Raw genomic sequence first — 18,827 nt, forward strand, 5'->3', positions numbered from 1 at the left:
CAGTCTCTGCTGTTCATTTGAGTTTTAAATGCTCCTTCAGCAAGTTTTATTGTAGCCATATTATTACATATTTCTCCACATTGCAGTGTGATGAACTTGGATGATTTAACCAGAAGAGGTTTATATCTGAGCGATATTCCATTGCATGATGCGACCCGCGATCTGGTTCTTTTGGGTGAGCAGTTCAGAGAGGAATATAAACTGACTCAAGAGCTTGAGATCCTCACTGACAGACTGCAGCACACACTGCGTGCACTGGAAGATGAAAAGAAAAAGACAGACACGTAAGAACCAAATCCTGATTTTGAACTGAAACAGTCACAGCAACTGTTTATTTATAGCTACCTTCTTCAAAAAATAACAGGATCTTGGAAGGAATATAAGAGATACTCAAGGCTGTTAATTTTGGAGTCAAAAAATAACATTTTACTTTAACACCTCATAGGGTATTTCTTTATGTAGCTTGTCAAATGTCATCTACAGTCTAGGATGTTAGATGCACAGGTGTTTTGACGGCTGTCTGATAAGGAAAGTTAGGAGAATTGAACTGACAATCTTTTTTGCTTCATGGATTACCTAAAACAGTAGTTTTGCAAACGTTCTTACATGCAGTCCCTGTAGCCAAGACGAATTTGATGAATGCCCAAGTGGTACTGTTTGACAGAGTTCGGTAAGGCAGCTGTAGACCACTTTGTCTTTCTGGACTGCCATGCTCATAGATTAATAGAACAGAAAAACATATAAGCCTCGGAAGTAGTCTGTATAGTTCTAATCGTTCTTTCTGTTTTGCTTGTGCCTTTCTTTTCTTACACGTTTAGATTACTGTACTCTGTCCTACCACCATCAGTGGCAAATGAACTGAGACACAAGCGTCCCGTTCCAGCCAAGCGCTATGACAATGTCACCATTCTTTTCAGTGGCATTGTTGGATTCAATGCCTTCTGTAGTAAACACGCCTCTGGAGAGGGAGCCATGAAGATTGTTAATCTTTTAAATGATCTTTACACAAGATTTGATATTCTGACTGATTCACGAAGGAATCCGTTTGTTTATAAGGTAAGCAGAAGATTTTCAATGTATTTAATCTGTGACTTGTCAATAATTTATTATCACGTCACTCTTTTCCATCCTTTGTATTTTAGGCTTTTCCAAAAAAATAGTTATGTTCTTGGTCTTTGAACTTTGTTATCTAATATTAAATAGCTAAAGAAGAGTATGTTGATTATCTCTAAATGTGTGATGGAACATAAATGGCTTACTTCTCAGCAGGATTTCTGCAGTCAGCCATTATGCGGATATAAAAATCTACTTCCACGTTTAGCACTTATACAAGCAATTTGTGGTTCTGCTGACCCTGTGCTTTAAGTTTTTCAGTCATATACCTGGGTCTCTTGGTTTTAAATGATTTGGTTATTCAGTGTGGATTTCATTCATTCATTAGGACTGAGATGTAGTTGCAGATGGGGCTGTAGCAGCAGATAGTTAGAGATATACAGATATCCCATATACATGTACATGTGTATGCTTGTATGTTTATATATATAAGATTCATGCTTAGCTTTTATGGGAAATCAATTTTATATCCTGTACCAAGTGAATCAATGGTGTGAGTCAAAACATAGTGCTCAGTTTCTACAGAAGTTTGGAAGACCCCAAAAGAGAGCCTCCAGTTCACACCATCAGTGTCATTTGAATTTGTTAGGTTGTTGGCATACAATAAATTCTCCTCAATAAGAAGCAGAGATTATGGGAATTAGGGTGATTTGAATGAAAGTGAAGGGAAACTCTTTGAAAGGACAAGCAGTCTTGAAGGAAGCGCTATGTCCATTCTAGTACTCTAGGGCCCATGATAATAAAGTAATTGAAAAATATATATCTTGATAGGTGGAAACAGTTGGGGACAAGTATATGACAGTGAGTGGTCTACCAGAGCCTTGCATTCATCATGCGCGATCTATCTGCCACCTGGCATTGGATATGATGGAAATCGCAGGCCAGGTTCAAGTAGATGGTGAGCCTGTACAGGTCAGTAAATGTGTGGGCTTGAATGAAGAGCCCATTCTTTGAGATGATGATAATGATGAAGTCCCAGGCCATGCAAGCTTCGGTATGGTTAGGTTTTGAGCTGATATCTACAAATAATATGAAGAGTCACACGTAGATGTGACATGTGCAATTCCCAGACCTTAAAATCTAATTATTGTGCTTAACCTTTTAAAGGACCAAATTAGGTCTGCATCCTTTATGTCTGTTTTCCGATCATTTCAATCTATTCAACAAATTCCCATGGTGCATCAAATACAATTAATTGAGTCTTCTTCATCTCAATGAACAGAACAATAGTATTCCCTTACTGATGTTTTTATCATGCTTCAGATTCTCATCAGAACATATTACACTAAACAGAACAGTATGGTTCCATAGGCAGTCATGGCAATTGTTACTGGCAACAATGGATATTAGTGGAAGTTCACTCATTGTGGAATTTTATGAAGATGTTGTGGCATTAATGCACAACTTGGGAGGCTGCATTGACCTGTCCTCATCAGTGTGTTGTGAGAGCAATATAAGTAATGAATGTGATGCATATTTCTATTTATGTCAATGTAATTGGTGCCACACCTGGCTTAGATCTGTGTACTTCACTTTGTCACTGGGCAAAGGAGTGAGAAGGTTTGATTGCGGGCTTTACAATAACTGTAATGTTCTATAAGACTCAGTTTCTCCATACCCGTGTCCTATCTCTTGATCTTTTAAATGCAAAATACCATGATGTTTCCTCTGGGAAACATCTTTTTTTCTTGACTTACACCATCCATTTCTACATCCTCTGGGCACTCATAAATACAGACCTGCAGAGTATGCCGCTCTTTCCACTTTTTTTAAATTTCACAGTACATAATAGCAGCATGGCATGGTGCATGCTGGAAAAATATGGAGTTTGTTCTTTCATGTGGTTGGCACAGCCATGACACTGCACTGCAATAAAAAACTGACACAAAACGCAAGGCTTTGAAGGAGCAACATTGAAAAAATAAACTCTAGTAGATAGAAATGGCATAATACCTGTGTTTAGTCAGAAGCATCAGATTAGTTACGTTGATTTTGAATATTCAAACTTTATTTTTTCTCTCTAAAGATAACAATAGGAATCCATACTGGTGAGGTAGTCACAGGTGTCATAGGCCAAAGGATGCCGCGTTATTGTCTCTTTGGAAATACTGTCAATCTAACAAGCAGAACAGAAACTACTGGAGAAAAGGGAAAGATCAATGTCTCTGAATATACTTACAGGTGAGTGATGCAGTAATTTTATTAGTGTTGAGCATAAGATGAAAGTATCTGTGGAGTTGAAAATGACAGGACTCCCCCAACACGTTATTTAGGTGCATGAGTTCCCGTGAAACCGTATGGCAGACTGCATTATGATATACTGTTATTGATATGCAAGTATAATAATGATCTAGAGATATATTTGACTCTTTTGTTAATTTGCTCGCCTATCTGTAGGATGTTTAGTACTTTATATAGTGTGTGGCATGCAGGCACAGTACATACATTTACATGTTTTCTTTTTCAATTTCAGATGTCTCATGACACCAGAAAATTCAGATCCTCAGTTCCACCTGGAGTACAGGGGACCAGTTTCTATGAAGGGTAAAAAAGAACCAATGCAGGTTTGGTTTTTGTCCAGGAAGAGTACAGAGACAGAGGTATGACTAACCAGAGTGAAATTTTTTTTTTAAACAAAGCATAAACATGACAAATTTAATCTAAACCACTGAGATCCATTTGCATTTGCAAAACTAAATGTTCCCTAGAAAAAAAGAAGGGTTTTGTACAACACTATTTCATTAATGTGTTTACTATCTTGACAGCACATTAAAGTCCTTGATTATTTGTCTTTGCAGTTTGTGCAGTCCCCAAAAGAATGCTTTCATGTTTTAAAAAGTCGTTGAGGGAATGCCAAGTGTTTAAATATTTATATCTCCTTCTTACGGATTTCTCCACTGTACTAGATTTTGCAATATAATGTCCATTCCCATTTAGCTTACGTCTGGTTATCAGCACTTCAAAATTCACCATTTGCTTACTTACAGTGAGTGAATAAATGTGCCTTTAAATATTTAGGCAACAGTCTAGCAACAACTTGCAGGCAGGTTCACACCTGATGTGTGTGGTGTTTGTTAACCCCAGATCTGCTTGTTCAGAGGCTATTGCATGATAGATGTCTTGCTTTAGAAATTTTCAGGGTGAAAACTATTTCTTCTAAATGACATAGGAGCCTAAATCCTCTTTTAAAAATAATGTAGGGTAAAGCTCTTCAAGCACTGAGTGGTCTTTAAGCTTATGCCTCAATTTCAGAAGTCTGGGCCTAAATTAACCAGAATCTTATTAAAAGCCAATGAGATCTAGACTCATAAGTGTGCTACAAACTGAGACACTCAGCTGATTTGCCATAGCTGAGCAGGTGCATACATTCCACCCATTCCCACAGGGAGAAAAAAACATTAAAAGTAATTTACATAGCCTGAATTTTGTCCTAAGTAATATAAGGAGTTTTAAGCTAATGTATTTAATCTTAAAAACACACTTGGCTAAAATAGTGAGAGTCATCAGTTACCTTGGCTGAAATAATTCTTTTAAGTCACAGGAAATTAATTATGTGTCTGAATACTCCTGTGCTTCTGAAAATTAAATTTAGGCTGTTAAACTGTTTGACATCTTTAGGAAATCTAATCCAGATTTATTGCCACTGGTACCCAAGTGTAAGAATACTGACTTTTTAATGGTAACTCCCAGTATTAACCCCCAGTACTAAACTTCAGGGGAGAACTTGTGCTTTAATTCTGCTGAAGTCTGTATTTTGGTATATATTACTCACAATAATGTTTTGGGTGCCACTTTTGATAATACTTTTCTATTTTTATTTTATGTCAAGGTTAAGGATAATTTCACATGGCTACCATTCTTTAAAATCTATAGTTGTATTTAAAATATATTTTAATGAAACACCTTTCACTTTTTTCTGCATTTTAAATTATATTCTATCATTTGTAGCAGGGCACATTGTAATTTTAAATGTAAAATTTCAAAGGGGTACTGAGTCAGGTGGGTATTTTCCTTGTTTCAACCTCACATGTGTTTAATATGAATACAGGATTCAAATAGTTTAGAATTTTAGATATTACAATTTCATTTTAGAGATGTTGTACAATAGTTGTTTTTTTAATTCTCACAGCAGTCCTGAGAGGTACTTGCTGATGCAGTTTTCTAGTAATTGAGCTTTTTAGAGGAGGACATGGGAGCAGGAATAAACCTGACAGAAAAATGCTGTCAGCCTGATTTTCAACAGCACTTAAGACTCACAGTCTAAGCACACTCAAAGGCTTTCTGACTTTTGTTATTTCTGTTAATTTTGACCTTCAGATATACATGTAATTCTTATAGATAAAAGGCCCTCTCCCATCATAGGTATCTCTTCTAAATTGTAGTAAGTTTGGGATGAGACTAGAAAGATACATTCATGTGGAACTGATAATCATTTTGTCAGAGGTGAATTTGAAAAGTGAAATAATATAATCCTCTAATCTTTTAATTCTTTTTCACTCTCTGCACAATTAAATCTGTCCATACACAAAAAGATACACTGACTTTTACTCCTTTAAGATTTTCTGAACCGTTTGCAGTTTCTTTTTGTCTTGTGAAGGTACTTTTCATGTTATCTCTGGCACTTTATAGGCTGTATATAATAGTTGTAATCCAAAAGCATAAATCAGATAACCAAATTTTAATGTTTGATTACCTCACAGTAATCACTTTGCTTTAGGCAATGGTGTAGTCTTGATTTTCTTTTCAGAATCTTATTCTCTCTGACCTTTCAAACACATAAATGTGCTAATGTATTATGTGCAGTGCCATCAGTTTTGGGAGGGCTGCTCATAACAATAAGTATAGCATGTTAACATATATTCAGAAACTATACGGTAAATTTCCTGAAAGGTCACTCCAGAATACTGGAAGAAGTGGCTTATACAAGTAAACACGAAAATATTTCTTAAGTCATCCTGAAGATATTTCTGCTGATTATTCTTTTCCCGTGAAGTTTTCTACCTCCAATATCTTTATATCTAGGATACATTCACATTAGTGATTTATTCTTTTCGTTAGATCTCTTATAGAGTGATTAGCTCAGCATTTGCAAATCTATCAGCATATTTTATCCTGAAGCCCGATAATTAATATATGGTGAGCAAAGAGGACAAAATACTTAGAGCTGGCATAGAGATGTGAAACCAAGGCTTAAAATACGCTGTCTCTCTGTGAGGCCTGTAGGAAATGACAGGGTTGGAGCAGCTCAGCATACCTCAAACTTGGTTCCTTAGTTGGCATCTCTAATATCAGTCACCATGAGCAGTAGTTACTTCTGAGAAAAACCTGATTTACAAGGATCAGTGTTACTTTGGAGTGCTGCTCCTTTACTTTTTTCCACTTAAGATATCTCTTCCCTGATACCATTACAGAGAAAATTAGAATTGCATCAGAAACATATATAGAACAAAAGCAATGATGATCAATTACTCATTTTGCATCTGCTTGTTTGCATGTTATAAGTTGAATTATTACTGTGATTATTATTTTAACAGAGGTTCAGCTGCAGTTTCTCTCTTGAGAAACAGATTTGTTGTAAAAAATAAAGCTTGCAGAGAACCTGCAATTTCCATCATTCCCCACTTTCAATTATCTTTCTTTTCTGCCCTGTCCCCACATCACTGACGGGATCAAGTTAAAGTATCTCAGTCAGAGCTGTTAGTTCATCAAGGCATGTAGGAATTGTTATGTTCCTGCATACAACTTCTACAAAAGAAATATGTGTGTTACCTATGCTGTGTTTTATTATTTTGATAATTTACTGATATTGGTTGCAAGTTCTAAAATGTATTCTATCGCTGCATTGACTCACCATGTTGTTGCTTCAAAGAAAATCCCTTACTTCTCAAATTCTACTTGCATGCACTCAAGGAGACAAAGAGAGATGCTTTCTGAGCTGAGGGAAGAGCAAGAGGACGCTGGATAGGGTGCAGTACTGTCTCCACATAGGTTGCAGGCAGTAAGGTTGCGTTATGGATGTTACTTCACGTCATATCTCCCATTGCCACATGCAGTACCATTGTCCTTTGTCCTGCTCTTGAAATCATACTCACCATTTTTTCTCCAGGCTTGCTTGCTGTTTCATTTTTCTTAATGTTTGATATTGTTATATCTCTGCTATGAGCATGTATTTCGAGCTTTCTTTTTTTTGATATGCATTTTTGCACGTCGTTCATGTGGCCCTTCCTACCACCAGATAAAACTGAATATGATTTTGTAGTATGCACACCACAACTAACCACTTCAAACTGATACTTCACATCTTCATCTTCATCTCTGAAGTATAGTGGTTACGTAAATCAGTGATGTTTCTGGAAAGATAGGTTATATTTCAGTTGTTGGGCAGAACAATGAACCTGAAGAACTATTTTAAAGAATAATACCTAAAGCAGCATTATGAAAGTCATTGTATAAATGTTGTTTATCAGATTTAGTTCTGCTATTACCATGCTTCCCATTCATTTTGTGAATAACACTTGATGCACTGTAAATTCCTGGTTAGAAAAAGGTTCCTCTTTTGATATCATCCTGCATTTTCCCTTTGTAGACACAATGTAACAATTTCTGTATGGAAAGGGGGCAGTTTGTTTTGTTTGTCCGATACTGCCCTTTGAAGCATGTGCCAATGTACTTCTGCGGAAATGCTGTTCACTCGCAGTGTATTTGTCATTGATTTATATTACCTGAATTAAGTTGTCATGTTAATAATAGATTGCTGGACAATTTTAGACCACCTGTAGTGCTTTGATTCTTTCCTGATGGAGCCCCCAGAATAGAAAGGCGAGCTGCCAGGACATGGTTTTCATGGTTCCCTTTTGGTTTCATCTCTCTAATTTTCAGAAATAACCGTACTTTATTCCTTGGGAGGACCTGATAATATTCTAGGCATCATGGCATAATTAAGGAATGTAAAGCTTGTAAGGGAACACAGTGTCTTTTATCAGCTGATACAGTTAGTAGAAGTGGACAAGGTTATAGATGCATAGACTTGCCATAACTTCAATATACAGTGCATTGTTATGTGAATAATATCCATTCTTATCTGACTGATAATTTCTGAATATTTGCATTATAAAATAGGCTAGTGCAATTACTTTGTGTATAAAAATTGTATGTAGTGTACCTTATCAGCACAGAATATATATGTATAAATGTTTCATGTTAATGTGCAAAAGAAATTGCAATAAATTATTTTTTCCACTGACTTAAAGAAATTTTGGGATTTTCTTTTTGGTGAAAGCTTTATTTCATTGTTTGATACAAAGCAAGTATGTTCTTCATTCCATAATTTGAAGTCCAAGTTTAAATAATTTATCAAGTCATTGTTCCAATGTTTGAAAATGTCCAAGAGTCTTGCACATTCAAGTTAATGAATGACATTGTCAGGTTAATGTAGTGTTCAATATGTGTAGATTAACACTTCAAAAATAGTAGATGAGGTTACAAAAATGCATAGATTCCTTTGAAACTCTTGGAAAATATTTAACAATCAACAATGATTAGCCATCCACTTTGAGCAGGATGTACATTGCCAACCAAAGCTTTAGGAGTGGGAAACGAAGAGAGGAGGCCACAGACATTCCTTTCCATCATCTGGTTGGGCAGCAACCCACCCCAGCGCTCCGGGAGAGGTTGCCCTCGCTTGAGTAGCTACACAACAGCAATTTGCACTTTAAGTTGATCAAGCTTACCAAAACTTTGATGGTGACTCCCAAAGACATGGGATATGTGATGGCTGTGGTTGTGCATTGACATAATTTATGCAAATGGAGGGGAAGTAACTGAAGTTTCTGTATTACACTTCAAGCTGAGGGAAGATGGCATGCCAGAAAGCTCAAATAATGATCTGAGTTTATATTTTCCCTTCTTAATCATCTCAGAGCATTAAAGCTCCTGTTAAGCTACTCTGTAACATGACAAATTTCTTAAAGCACTAGAATAATAGCTCATATATTGTACTCATATAAGAACTCTTTATTCCAAGGAAACCAATACAATTTAGGCACTTAACCACTTTTATTACTAAAACTGGTCTTCACTTCAATGCCGCATTCAGCTACTAAAGTTATACTTTGGTTAAATATTACTTCCAGATAACAATTAAAAACTGCGGGAATTTAGTTCTTTCACATGTGCTCTATTGCCTCTTTAACTGTAGTGATTTACTTTTTCAATAGAAACGCTCTTGCTGGAACATGAGGCGGAGTAATTACTGAAGGCTGTTTCAGAGGCATTTACAAATGCGTCCGTTTTATTTTAGCATTTTTGTAAAAAAGGTTGAAACAAGAAAGGGGGAAGCAACAATGAAATTGCAAATCATGAAATGCTTTGCTGCTTCTAATCTTCTGGATGATATACTTTCCTTTGAATTCAGCTATGCGAAAGAGTTTGGGTTTCTGTGGTATTATTAACGAAGGCTGTGGCCATGCGGGGACTCCGCTACACTACTGCTGTCCTGAAGTTGGCACTGTGCTTGGTTTCCCTAAGGCAAGGCTGAGTAGTCTGATTGCTGCTACTCTTTCTTGGATAATGTAATACTCTTCTTTCCTAACGCAGGTCTTGAAAAACAGCAGAAGGACTCTCACTAGTTTCAGTAAATCTTGAGGCAAGCTTGTTAAATGCATACTGTCAATCTTTAGAAGTTAAATTATAAAGAACTCCACACCAACAAGGCCATTTGACAATATGGCCTATATTTTTTTAATGTTGATCTTTTCTTTGACCTTCCCCATATGGAATTCTATCAAAACTTGACTTTGTAAAATTTATATGGGTAGGAAAATATGTGTGTTAACTTTTTTAGCAAAAATATTATCAATTCTACCATAGTAACAGGGTTGTATTATACTATGTTTACTTTTTAATCTCTAATACACTTCTCACAGGCTCTGTTGGGATGTTACAAGTTATGAGCCTTATGCAGTCAACTTTTATTTATGTTTGTATGCTGTAAGGTAAAAACTGTAAATCCAGTCTTCAGTGTGAACAAACTCTGGGAACATAATTTCATGTTTGATAGTTTTGGGGGAAAAATCAGAACGATAAAGAATGAATGAGATGCTCATTTGGATAAGCTACTCACAGTATTATCACAACAGTTATTGCATTTTTAACTTAGAAAAAGAAATTAAAATGTTGTATTACTGTAGTTAGGGAACTAGAAGGGCTTTATAAATAAGAATAGCTTGAAAACTGTCTTGCAATTTTAATAAATGGGAAGAGCATGGGTGTGATACTGCTGGTTTTCACTCCATATATGTTTCTGAAAAGTTACACATGGGGACAGACCAAACAATAAGCTACACAAGCAGAACTCAATTTTCTTTTAGGAGAGTGTGGGCTTGCAAACTTTGACTATATAAGAGAGTGATGCATTATTCATGAAAATAGTGGCTTTTATCCTTATTGCTGTGATTTCTGTTGGGACTACTCACTAGGTCCAGCTGAATGCACACTTAGATTTTGCAGGATCTGGGGACTTTTTGTTTACCTTCACTACAGGCTTGGAGGAACAGCAGACAGCAGGATGGGTGTTAGACCTGGTTACAACAGTAAAAACTATTGCCCAGAAGACACTTAATTCACCCTGCTGCTATCAGGCTATATTTAATTTTAGAGGAACTGCATGATTTTATTCTTACCTCACAAAGGCGTCATTGGCAGCAATGGTTTTATTAGCACCCAGAAAAGTCAATTTAGCTCTTATATACATATATAATATATATGTGTTTTAAATATATATATATACACACACATATGGCGAACTTCCTCCAGGAAGGAGTCATGAAGGCAAAAGTGCAAAAACTGATTAGGTTACATGAGATCTTTTTCATGACTTGTTGACAGTGTTTAATGCAGCTGGTAATACAAAACATATCTGATTAGTTACAAGCTCACATTTGAAGGATAGTCATATGCATAAGAAGGAAATAGGAAGGAATATGTTAGCATCTGATATGAATAAGAGCTGGGTGGGGCCTGAGGCACCAGAGCCTTTTCTTTGAACAAAAGTCTAGTAAAATCTAAAGCTAATAAACATATGAGTGTGCTGCAGCCAAGCTGTGCACTGCAGTATACACTGGTGTACTCTGCAATTTTGGCAGCTTTGTCAATAACACCTGCCAATAACACCTGTCTCCGTGGAGCCAGAGCAAGGCCTGTGGCATCCACATCCTCATGTGATTTTCATTGGCCATATAAACAGGTCAACACTATACATATATTGTCACAAACTGTAAAATGGTTATTCAATGCATTTCCAGAAGCATCGTATATTGGGAAAAGGAAGAAAAAAAAGTTGGGTCACCACATTCTTGCAGCATGAGAACTTGCGGATACTTTGGTAGTCACGTTCTCCAGACAGTCCCCAGGCAGTCAGCGTAGTGGTACAAGTAGGAGCTGATGGGCTACTGTAGATGAATTCTGTCAGTCACTGTGTTGGCTTATCATCTCCAATTAAAGGGGTGTTACTGGATTTACAGTCCTGAGTGCCAGGGACATACAGAGGGTCTGTGTTATTATTTTTTAATTAACAAGATCCTTTCTTTCCTGAGGGAGAGTCTGAAGCTTGTAATTTCATGCACCTACTTGCCAATGAAGGAGAAGCAGGTACTAAGCCAGTAAACAGGGCTGTGCTAATCTAACTGTAAAAAAAAAAGAAAAAAAAAAAAAAAGTGGTTCCATTCCCCAGTCTATAGCTGCCCATACAAGGCACTATTTTTTTTCTCTATTGTTCTTCAGACTTCTGGCTGTCGTTGGGTGACAGTTGTGGAAAAACTACAACAATAGGTGCCGTCTCCACTAATTCACTCTTTGTTTGTTATTAGCAGGAAAAAGCTAATGTACGTTTTCATCATAATGGTCATGGCTCTTTCTGCCAATGTGGCTGTTTTGGAGATAATGACAACCAGGGAATGTAAGAACAATTTTGTGATTATTATTCTGGGATGAAGCTGTGTGTTCTCTTTTATAAAGGGTTTGTTCCAGACTATTCCACATATCCAGCAGTCAGATCGACATTGCCTTTGTTACTGATTTTGGGTTGTTTTTTTTTCAGAGATGATTATGGGGATTTCAATATCTATAAAGCACTTAGCACAAATTTTATGCTACAGTACAATGGTACTTTCAAGGGAATCGTGATGAGGGTCTATGAACTTGTAGCAGTCAGCCAGTGCTAGCACACATTTGTTTTTATCCGTTCATATACTGGACACCTCTGGCATGAAGCCTGTGCGGTATTTTATATTGCAGATTCTCAGGGTCATTCTAGCCTTCCAAAAGTGATTTTACACTTTGATAAGTGTGGTATCCTCTCTAGTGCTCAAACAACTGACTTCTGATTAAAATGACGGAATTTAGCTGAGTGCAGACAAAAGACTGAAAGTGTTCGTAGTGCCTGGCTGGTGTTAGTCCTAATCCTGAACTGGAGACCGATTAAGTCCATAGTCCTTGAGCTTTTGTTTAAAAATAAAATACAGACAAAAAAAGCCACACAAAAACTACTTGGCCATAGTTTTCAGATGAAAAATAAAACTCTGTTTGAGTTCAGTATTGCTGACTTTAGCCCCTGTGTCAATAGGAGCATAGTGTTGTCATAAACTGTGTGAAAAATCAAATCACTGTTTGTTAGGTTCCTGGAAAGAAAAGACAGCAGGTTATGTCTTGTTATTTTGAGATAGTTTATGCAAGTCGACTTAATAAATGGCAATTTTCATACGCAAAGCGTTCAGAAACAATCTGATTTTCAAAGAAAAAAAAAAGTATTAGGATGTTGAAGAGTTAAGTATATTTTTCCCACAGCATAGTGAATCATTCATTTTCAGGTAGAAAACACAGCACTGTGGCTGGAGACAATCTCCATTGTCTTCTGCATTCCCAGGTGTGTCACATTTTAACTATGATACTTCCTTATCTTTCAACCATGATTTTCCTGGCACCATGGCACTGCAGCGGTAGGAAACATTAATCTCTGGCTGCCATAGCCTTTCAAAAGGAGTCAAAGTGAACTTCTGAAAAAGCCACTGATTCCTTTTCTCATTACATTTTCTTCATTTCTGGTCTCAGCATGCTAAAAACTCTCCAATAAATTGTTCAGAAAGAACCTGCAAAATGACAAGCTGCTGCACCGTGGGAGATCACACGGCAACCAGCCAGTAAATCTGATGGGGGAGCTCTTCATTGACACAGCTGCCAGTCCCCAGGTTTTTTGTTCCTCCTTGTCTAATGGAAGATGCCATGTTTTCTAGTTAAATGCTGCAAAGTGCTAATATTTTCTCCCCCTGTTGCTACAGTAATACCAGGTAATCTATTAATAACATTACAACAGTCTGGAAGAAAACAAAAAAGATATCATATTAGACTGTTATGACAGGTTTTAAAAGCTCTGCAAGGCTGACAGGATAAAGTTGTAGTGGTTGCTTTGTGTATGATCCTGCCTGAGAAGTGCCTGCATGTCCCACTCTAATACCACGTGGGTAAAATACTCTCCATCTGAAAAAAAATTTCAATTGGCTTTGTAAAACTGTAATTTAACAGGGTGGAGGAACACACTTTAGAAAAGGAAATCCTGCCTTTTCTCAGTTGAAACTTTAAGGGAAGCAATGAAATAGGTTGCTGAACTTGTGTTAATCTTGCAAAAGGTATGAAGCTTTTGTCCCCAAAGCCAGGACCTGCACTGGCTCTGCTGGATCCCGCTTGGCCTGGCAGTGGACACCATCTACTGAAGCACCACGACATTGTCAGAAATGTCTTGATACAACATTTGCTCAACTAGTTTGAGCTTCTCTTCAGTTGTTTGTCAATTTTTAGCGGGAAGAGTAATTTTTCTTGGGCAGCAGCTCAAAACTGGTTAAAGAGCAAGTATCACATGTTATAAAACATTGGGAAAAAGTAACAGTAGGGCCTTGCTTTGGCCTGACCCCAGCAAAAAAGACATTAACAGTCAAACAGGTCATCCAAGGGTGGAACAAGAGCTGCCTGAAAAATGTTTCTGTTTTGTTTGGGTTTTTTTCAAATTGAAGTCTGTAGAAGAAGGTACGGTGAACTGGATAATTTTGCCCTGTTGTGTTTTAATGTTTATTATCCATTTATACGCAATTAGAAGATAAAGCTTTCCCTGGAAAAAAGCTAATTGACTGGGGCTCCGTGTTTGGTGCTGAGTTACTTTATGTTTTTTAGGCCATGGCATGAACACAAACACGTTGTACAATGTTCCTCCAGGGTGGAGGTTGTCTTCCTGCGTCCTTCTGGCTGATCGCTGTTGTCTTCAGCCGTCACCTCTACCGAGAGCAGGGCCCACAGTACCATTAGCCATGTTACAGCATGTAAGAGTTTGCAACTAATACCCAGGGAAAACCCTCATCGAAGGCAGCCAGTAAATTCTGGATTAAACAAACACAGGCCATAGGGGTAATTCAGTTCCACAGATGGATCACAGCTGGAGGTAGTTCATAAGGCTTCAGATGTTTATCTTAGACACCCAGAAGTCTGATCTGTGATCGTGGGGCAGAGGTGCTGCTGCCGGGCAGGGAAGGGGCCAAGATCTCACTGTGGCTGCAGGACTCTGCACACCCGCGGTCTTGTCAGCCTCCCCTGCTGTTGCCATCCTGGCGAAAGGGTACGACGTCAGTTTGATATTTGTGGTTGGTTCATCTAATACGGGCAGTATTAATATTACTTTAAAACCATACAGCATGTGGTTCATCACATTTTACTTCAGGAATACACGAACCAGATGTTTTGTCTCTGATGGATGTGTTGATACTTTGCATTCTAACAGCTGTCATGTAAAAGGATGTTACAGAACCTATTTTAAATGAACATAAAATATTCCAGTATCTACATAAGAAATGGTTAAAATGCCATTGATCTATGGTACTTTTTTTTGGTAAGGGTTTTGTAACATTGGTGTTCTATAACAACCCCAATTCAAGATGAGTTAAACTTTTCCCAAGCAGCACACAGTATTCCCACAACTGCCTTTACAGGAAGCTCTTAGAAGAAAAGTGTCCTAGAAGCAACTAAAACTTGTTGCAAAGGAGATCTTATTTTAAGGGATAATTGTTAGTTTTGATTGTTTAAGACACCACATCTTTCTAAGCATTTAATTTCATATTTCATGGATAGTTTCTCACAGAAGAATTTTTATGTCATTTCCACTTGCAAAGCAGAGGATTTAATTGCCTCCATGCACCTGGAGACTTGTGGCAACCACAACATTGCTGCATACAATACTACATTAGGGCATTACCACAATGTCTTTCTCTGGTGTGTTAATGGAACTAGTTGTTTGAAAGAACTGGTCAGCACTTCAGGAGTGACCTCACTTCTCTGTTAGCAGTTTCCAGTTCCTACTGACCAACAGCATCACTCCCCATGCAACATAGTGCATTTTACACATCTGTTTCTGTGCATAATGTTCATTTTGACCACAGCTTTCTGGTGAATATACAGAAAAAGTTCTATTAATACAAGTGTTACTGAAGGTGTCGCTGAATTGGTAATAAGATTGAAAACATTTTTAAAAAAAAAAAGAAAAATTAATGTCCTGGTATTTCCAGACTGTTGCTAATACCTGGAGTATGCCAAAAGCCCCTGAATCTGATGCTTCTGTTCTGTTCTACAGTTCCACAATCTTCAAACTACTGCTCGGTCTTTAATTACGAGGATGTGGGTAAAATGGATGGACTAATGTTGAAGAGTCTTAGCTTCTTTCCCTCATCTGTTTCTGTGACAATTCCCCTTCTATTCATCTCAATAATGCAAATATGAACTTCGGGTTGCATTTACCAGAGTTGTTTCACTTGCTCACTGTACTTGAAAACAACCGTAAGTCATTAGCATTACTAACTGCAGTAGCTGGGTCAGGCTGGAAAGTCTCCTGCTCCTAAACAATGAACACATGCTGGAAAACTCCCTGCCTGTGGAAAAATAAAAAAGCAGCTTTCTTCTGTCTGATATGCAAGTGGGTGAAATTTATCAGTGCATGGCTTGGTGCAAAAAAATTTAGTAGCAATCAGGGAATAGGGAACCTGAGCAGGCAATTGGGCAGTGAAAACCCCCACCCACCAGGGCACAGCTCAGTCAGGGAAGAGCTTTAAGCACTGCTGTGGCTTTTTCATTGATGCCTGTTTCCACCCTACAGGGGCAGGTGAAACACATAATCAGGAGGCTGCAGGATAAAGGAGACCTAATGCTTACTGAACCTTAAGTCTCATTTGGGCCCTTCTTGTTTGGTACTTGTGTGAGCAGCAGCCTGTGGGATGTACCTGCCTTGTCCTGTGCTAGAGGGAGTGTGGCTCTGTGGGTGCAGGGGACCTGCATGAAAGAAACTGATTTGTAAGGGTGCTGGAGACTCTAGTCCCTGCTGAGGATTTTCTTCCCATCCATGCTCAACAAAGTGAGGTTGCTACATTTTTACTTCTAACAAGAAAAAGACACAAGTTGGGGGCTGGTTCTTTAAGTATGGTTGGAGTTGTCATTTTGTTTTATGAATCTGAGAGCTGCTGGGCATCTGTTGTCTATTCTTCTGTCCTTCATGCTCTCTAGGGCAAATATTCATCTGATGCATGTGAACTATACATTCATTTTAATTAACAAATTCTGCATATGCTTTATTTCATTAATCTGTTGTTAGTAATACATAGCCAAATGCATGCAGTCAGAATATAGGATATAAATCCCTTCTTCTTGTAGTTTTCCCAGCAGGACAACCATTCTGTCATGATGGCTGATTGCTGAACAATCTCAAAAACTAACCCTCAACCTCTTTCAGCTGATTATTAGAAGGCAGAGAACCTTTGGTTAACAGTGTTTATAAATTTAGCCAGGGAGACTGGAAAAAAAGTAGTCAAAACTTATCCTGGATGTAACCCTCCAGAATTTGACTAGCTTTAACCACTATTGCGTAGGATTTTGTTGTTAATGAAATCCGTATTGATAAGTGACTGGTATGTTTTCCTTGCAGGGCAGCCAAGGAAATGGTCTTGAACTCATGTAAATGAATGATCCATTTGTGGAGATGTTTATATTTTCTGCTCTATTGAGGAAACAATGTCACAATTATACAGTTGAATTCTCACATATATTTGTTGACTTTGAACTGTGAGAGTGTGATGAAAGCTACTGTCAGGGTTAATTAACTGAGCCTAACTTCACTGCTGAGTGGAAACTCAGTAGCAGCTTCTGTGTTTAGAAGGTATATTTCCTGTTCTGTGTTATGAAAGACACGGAAGTTAGGAAAGAAGGAAAATGTCTGGGTTTTTCCTTAGCACTGGAACTGTTTGAATCCTCAGCCCTTCTGATATTCCTCAGATGTACGAACCATACCTTTCATTCGAAGTGTCACAAGAAATACTCTGTTCTTCTATTTGAAACTACCCCTTTCTCTTCCCCAAAGAGCTCATTTCCCTTATTGGATGTGTCTTTAGGACTGAATACAATTATTAACTTGCTTATAATATTCATGATTTCCAGACAAATTTTCTGCTGAAAGTTTCTTATTGGCTTATTGTACTTAAAACTTCTCATGGGATATGCAGAAATTGACAGTGCCAGCTAGAGACAATTTGGTCATGTATCAGCAATAATGAATGAACAGATGGTCTCCAAATGTAGGTATAAACCTCATAATCCAGTATTTGCTAGTGTGCCCAGCAGAGTTTACGTGGGTGAATATTTGCCGGAGCAGACTCAAAGGATGTCCTCAAAACAACTGGGGGGCAGGAAGCTGGGCTGTTCAACACTATTCAAAACCATTGGTGTCCCCCACTGCCTTCTTCACACACCAGGTGTGTAACCTGTGTCCTTCAGCAAGGGAGGCTTGGGGAGAATCATGCCTGTCTCTACGGCAGTGCTGTTGTTGTTGTCTGCTCACTATTTAGGCCATTTGTTTTATGTTGAGACACCTAAGCTTTCTCTGGTAGCAGCAGGAATGAGTGAGGTGCCTACCTACCCCACTTTCCTATCTGACTATTTAAAGTGGCATCCCAAAATACTTTGGCACTTTGAATTCAGCACTTCAAATTGAGGGAAATGCAGATGCTTTACAGTTTTCTAAGGATGAAGGACCATTGGAGCAGGGTCCACATCTTGTGAAGTACTTCACACAGTGGATTCCCCATCTGAACTGGAATACTGGAAATTAAAGAGCAACTAGTAACTTACTGTTCAGGAAAAATGGAGTCTCTAAAGGATGGTGCTGTACTGAACAATGTGACTTTGTTTTTCTAAATTTTTGTTTGTTTAAATTATGTACCTCTCTTAGTAACACGTTTTGTTGTGTTTTATTTTTTTTCCTGCTACTTGTTACTGTCTGCTAGATTTTCATGTTTCAACAGTGAAGAGCTTCTTACAATTAGTCCTAAAGCAGACACTTTGTGTTTCTCCAGTTAAATAGTCATTTTTTCTCATATCTGGTTTGTTTCACATGGGGCATTGTTTACTATTTTTATTCATACATTGCTCAGAAGTTTGAACTAAAATAACCCACCAAAATTCCATTTATTCAGGCTACAGTAAATGATCAAAATGTGATGTAACCTTTCCAAACTAGAACATGCACAATCTATAAATGAACTGTAAGTTTACATGGGCATGGTCTGAAATTATTTGGCATTTTTAGGTTGGAAAATTTCCACTGAACTCTGGATCAAGTCTGTAACAAATTATATTAG

The 18,827-nt window shown here is 37.8% G+C and overlaps 1 protein-coding gene across 3 annotated transcripts in view; it reads left to right on the plus strand.

Annotated features, from left to right (window-relative positions):
• Positions 1–8,284, plus strand: part of GUCY1B1 (guanylate cyclase 1 soluble subunit beta 1) — a 40,531-nt gene extending 32,247 nt beyond the window's left edge. For 2 of the 3 annotated variants that reach the window (XM_065634338.1, XM_065634340.1), the window contains 6 exons: positions 87–284; positions 819–1,056; positions 1,885–2,025; positions 3,140–3,294; positions 3,587–3,713; positions 6,983–8,284. In XM_065634338.1, the coding sequence (XP_065490410.1) occupies positions 87–284; positions 819–1,056; positions 1,885–2,025; positions 3,140–3,294; positions 3,587–3,713; positions 6,983–7,078 (955 nt within the window). In that variant the 3' untranslated portion in view covers positions 7,079–8,284. The remainder of the gene's footprint in view (positions 1–86; positions 285–818; positions 1,057–1,884; positions 2,026–3,139; positions 3,295–3,586; positions 3,714–6,982) is intronic. The other variant, XM_065634339.1, reaches the window with a different exon arrangement.
• Positions 8,285–18,827: the final 10,543 nt, after the last annotated feature.

Source organism: Caloenas nicobarica, chromosome 4, assembly GCF_036013445.1.
Source record: "Caloenas nicobarica isolate bCalNic1 chromosome 4, bCalNic1.hap1, whole genome shotgun sequence".
Lineage (NCBI taxonomy): Eukaryota > Metazoa > Chordata > Aves > Columbiformes > Columbidae > Caloenas > Caloenas nicobarica.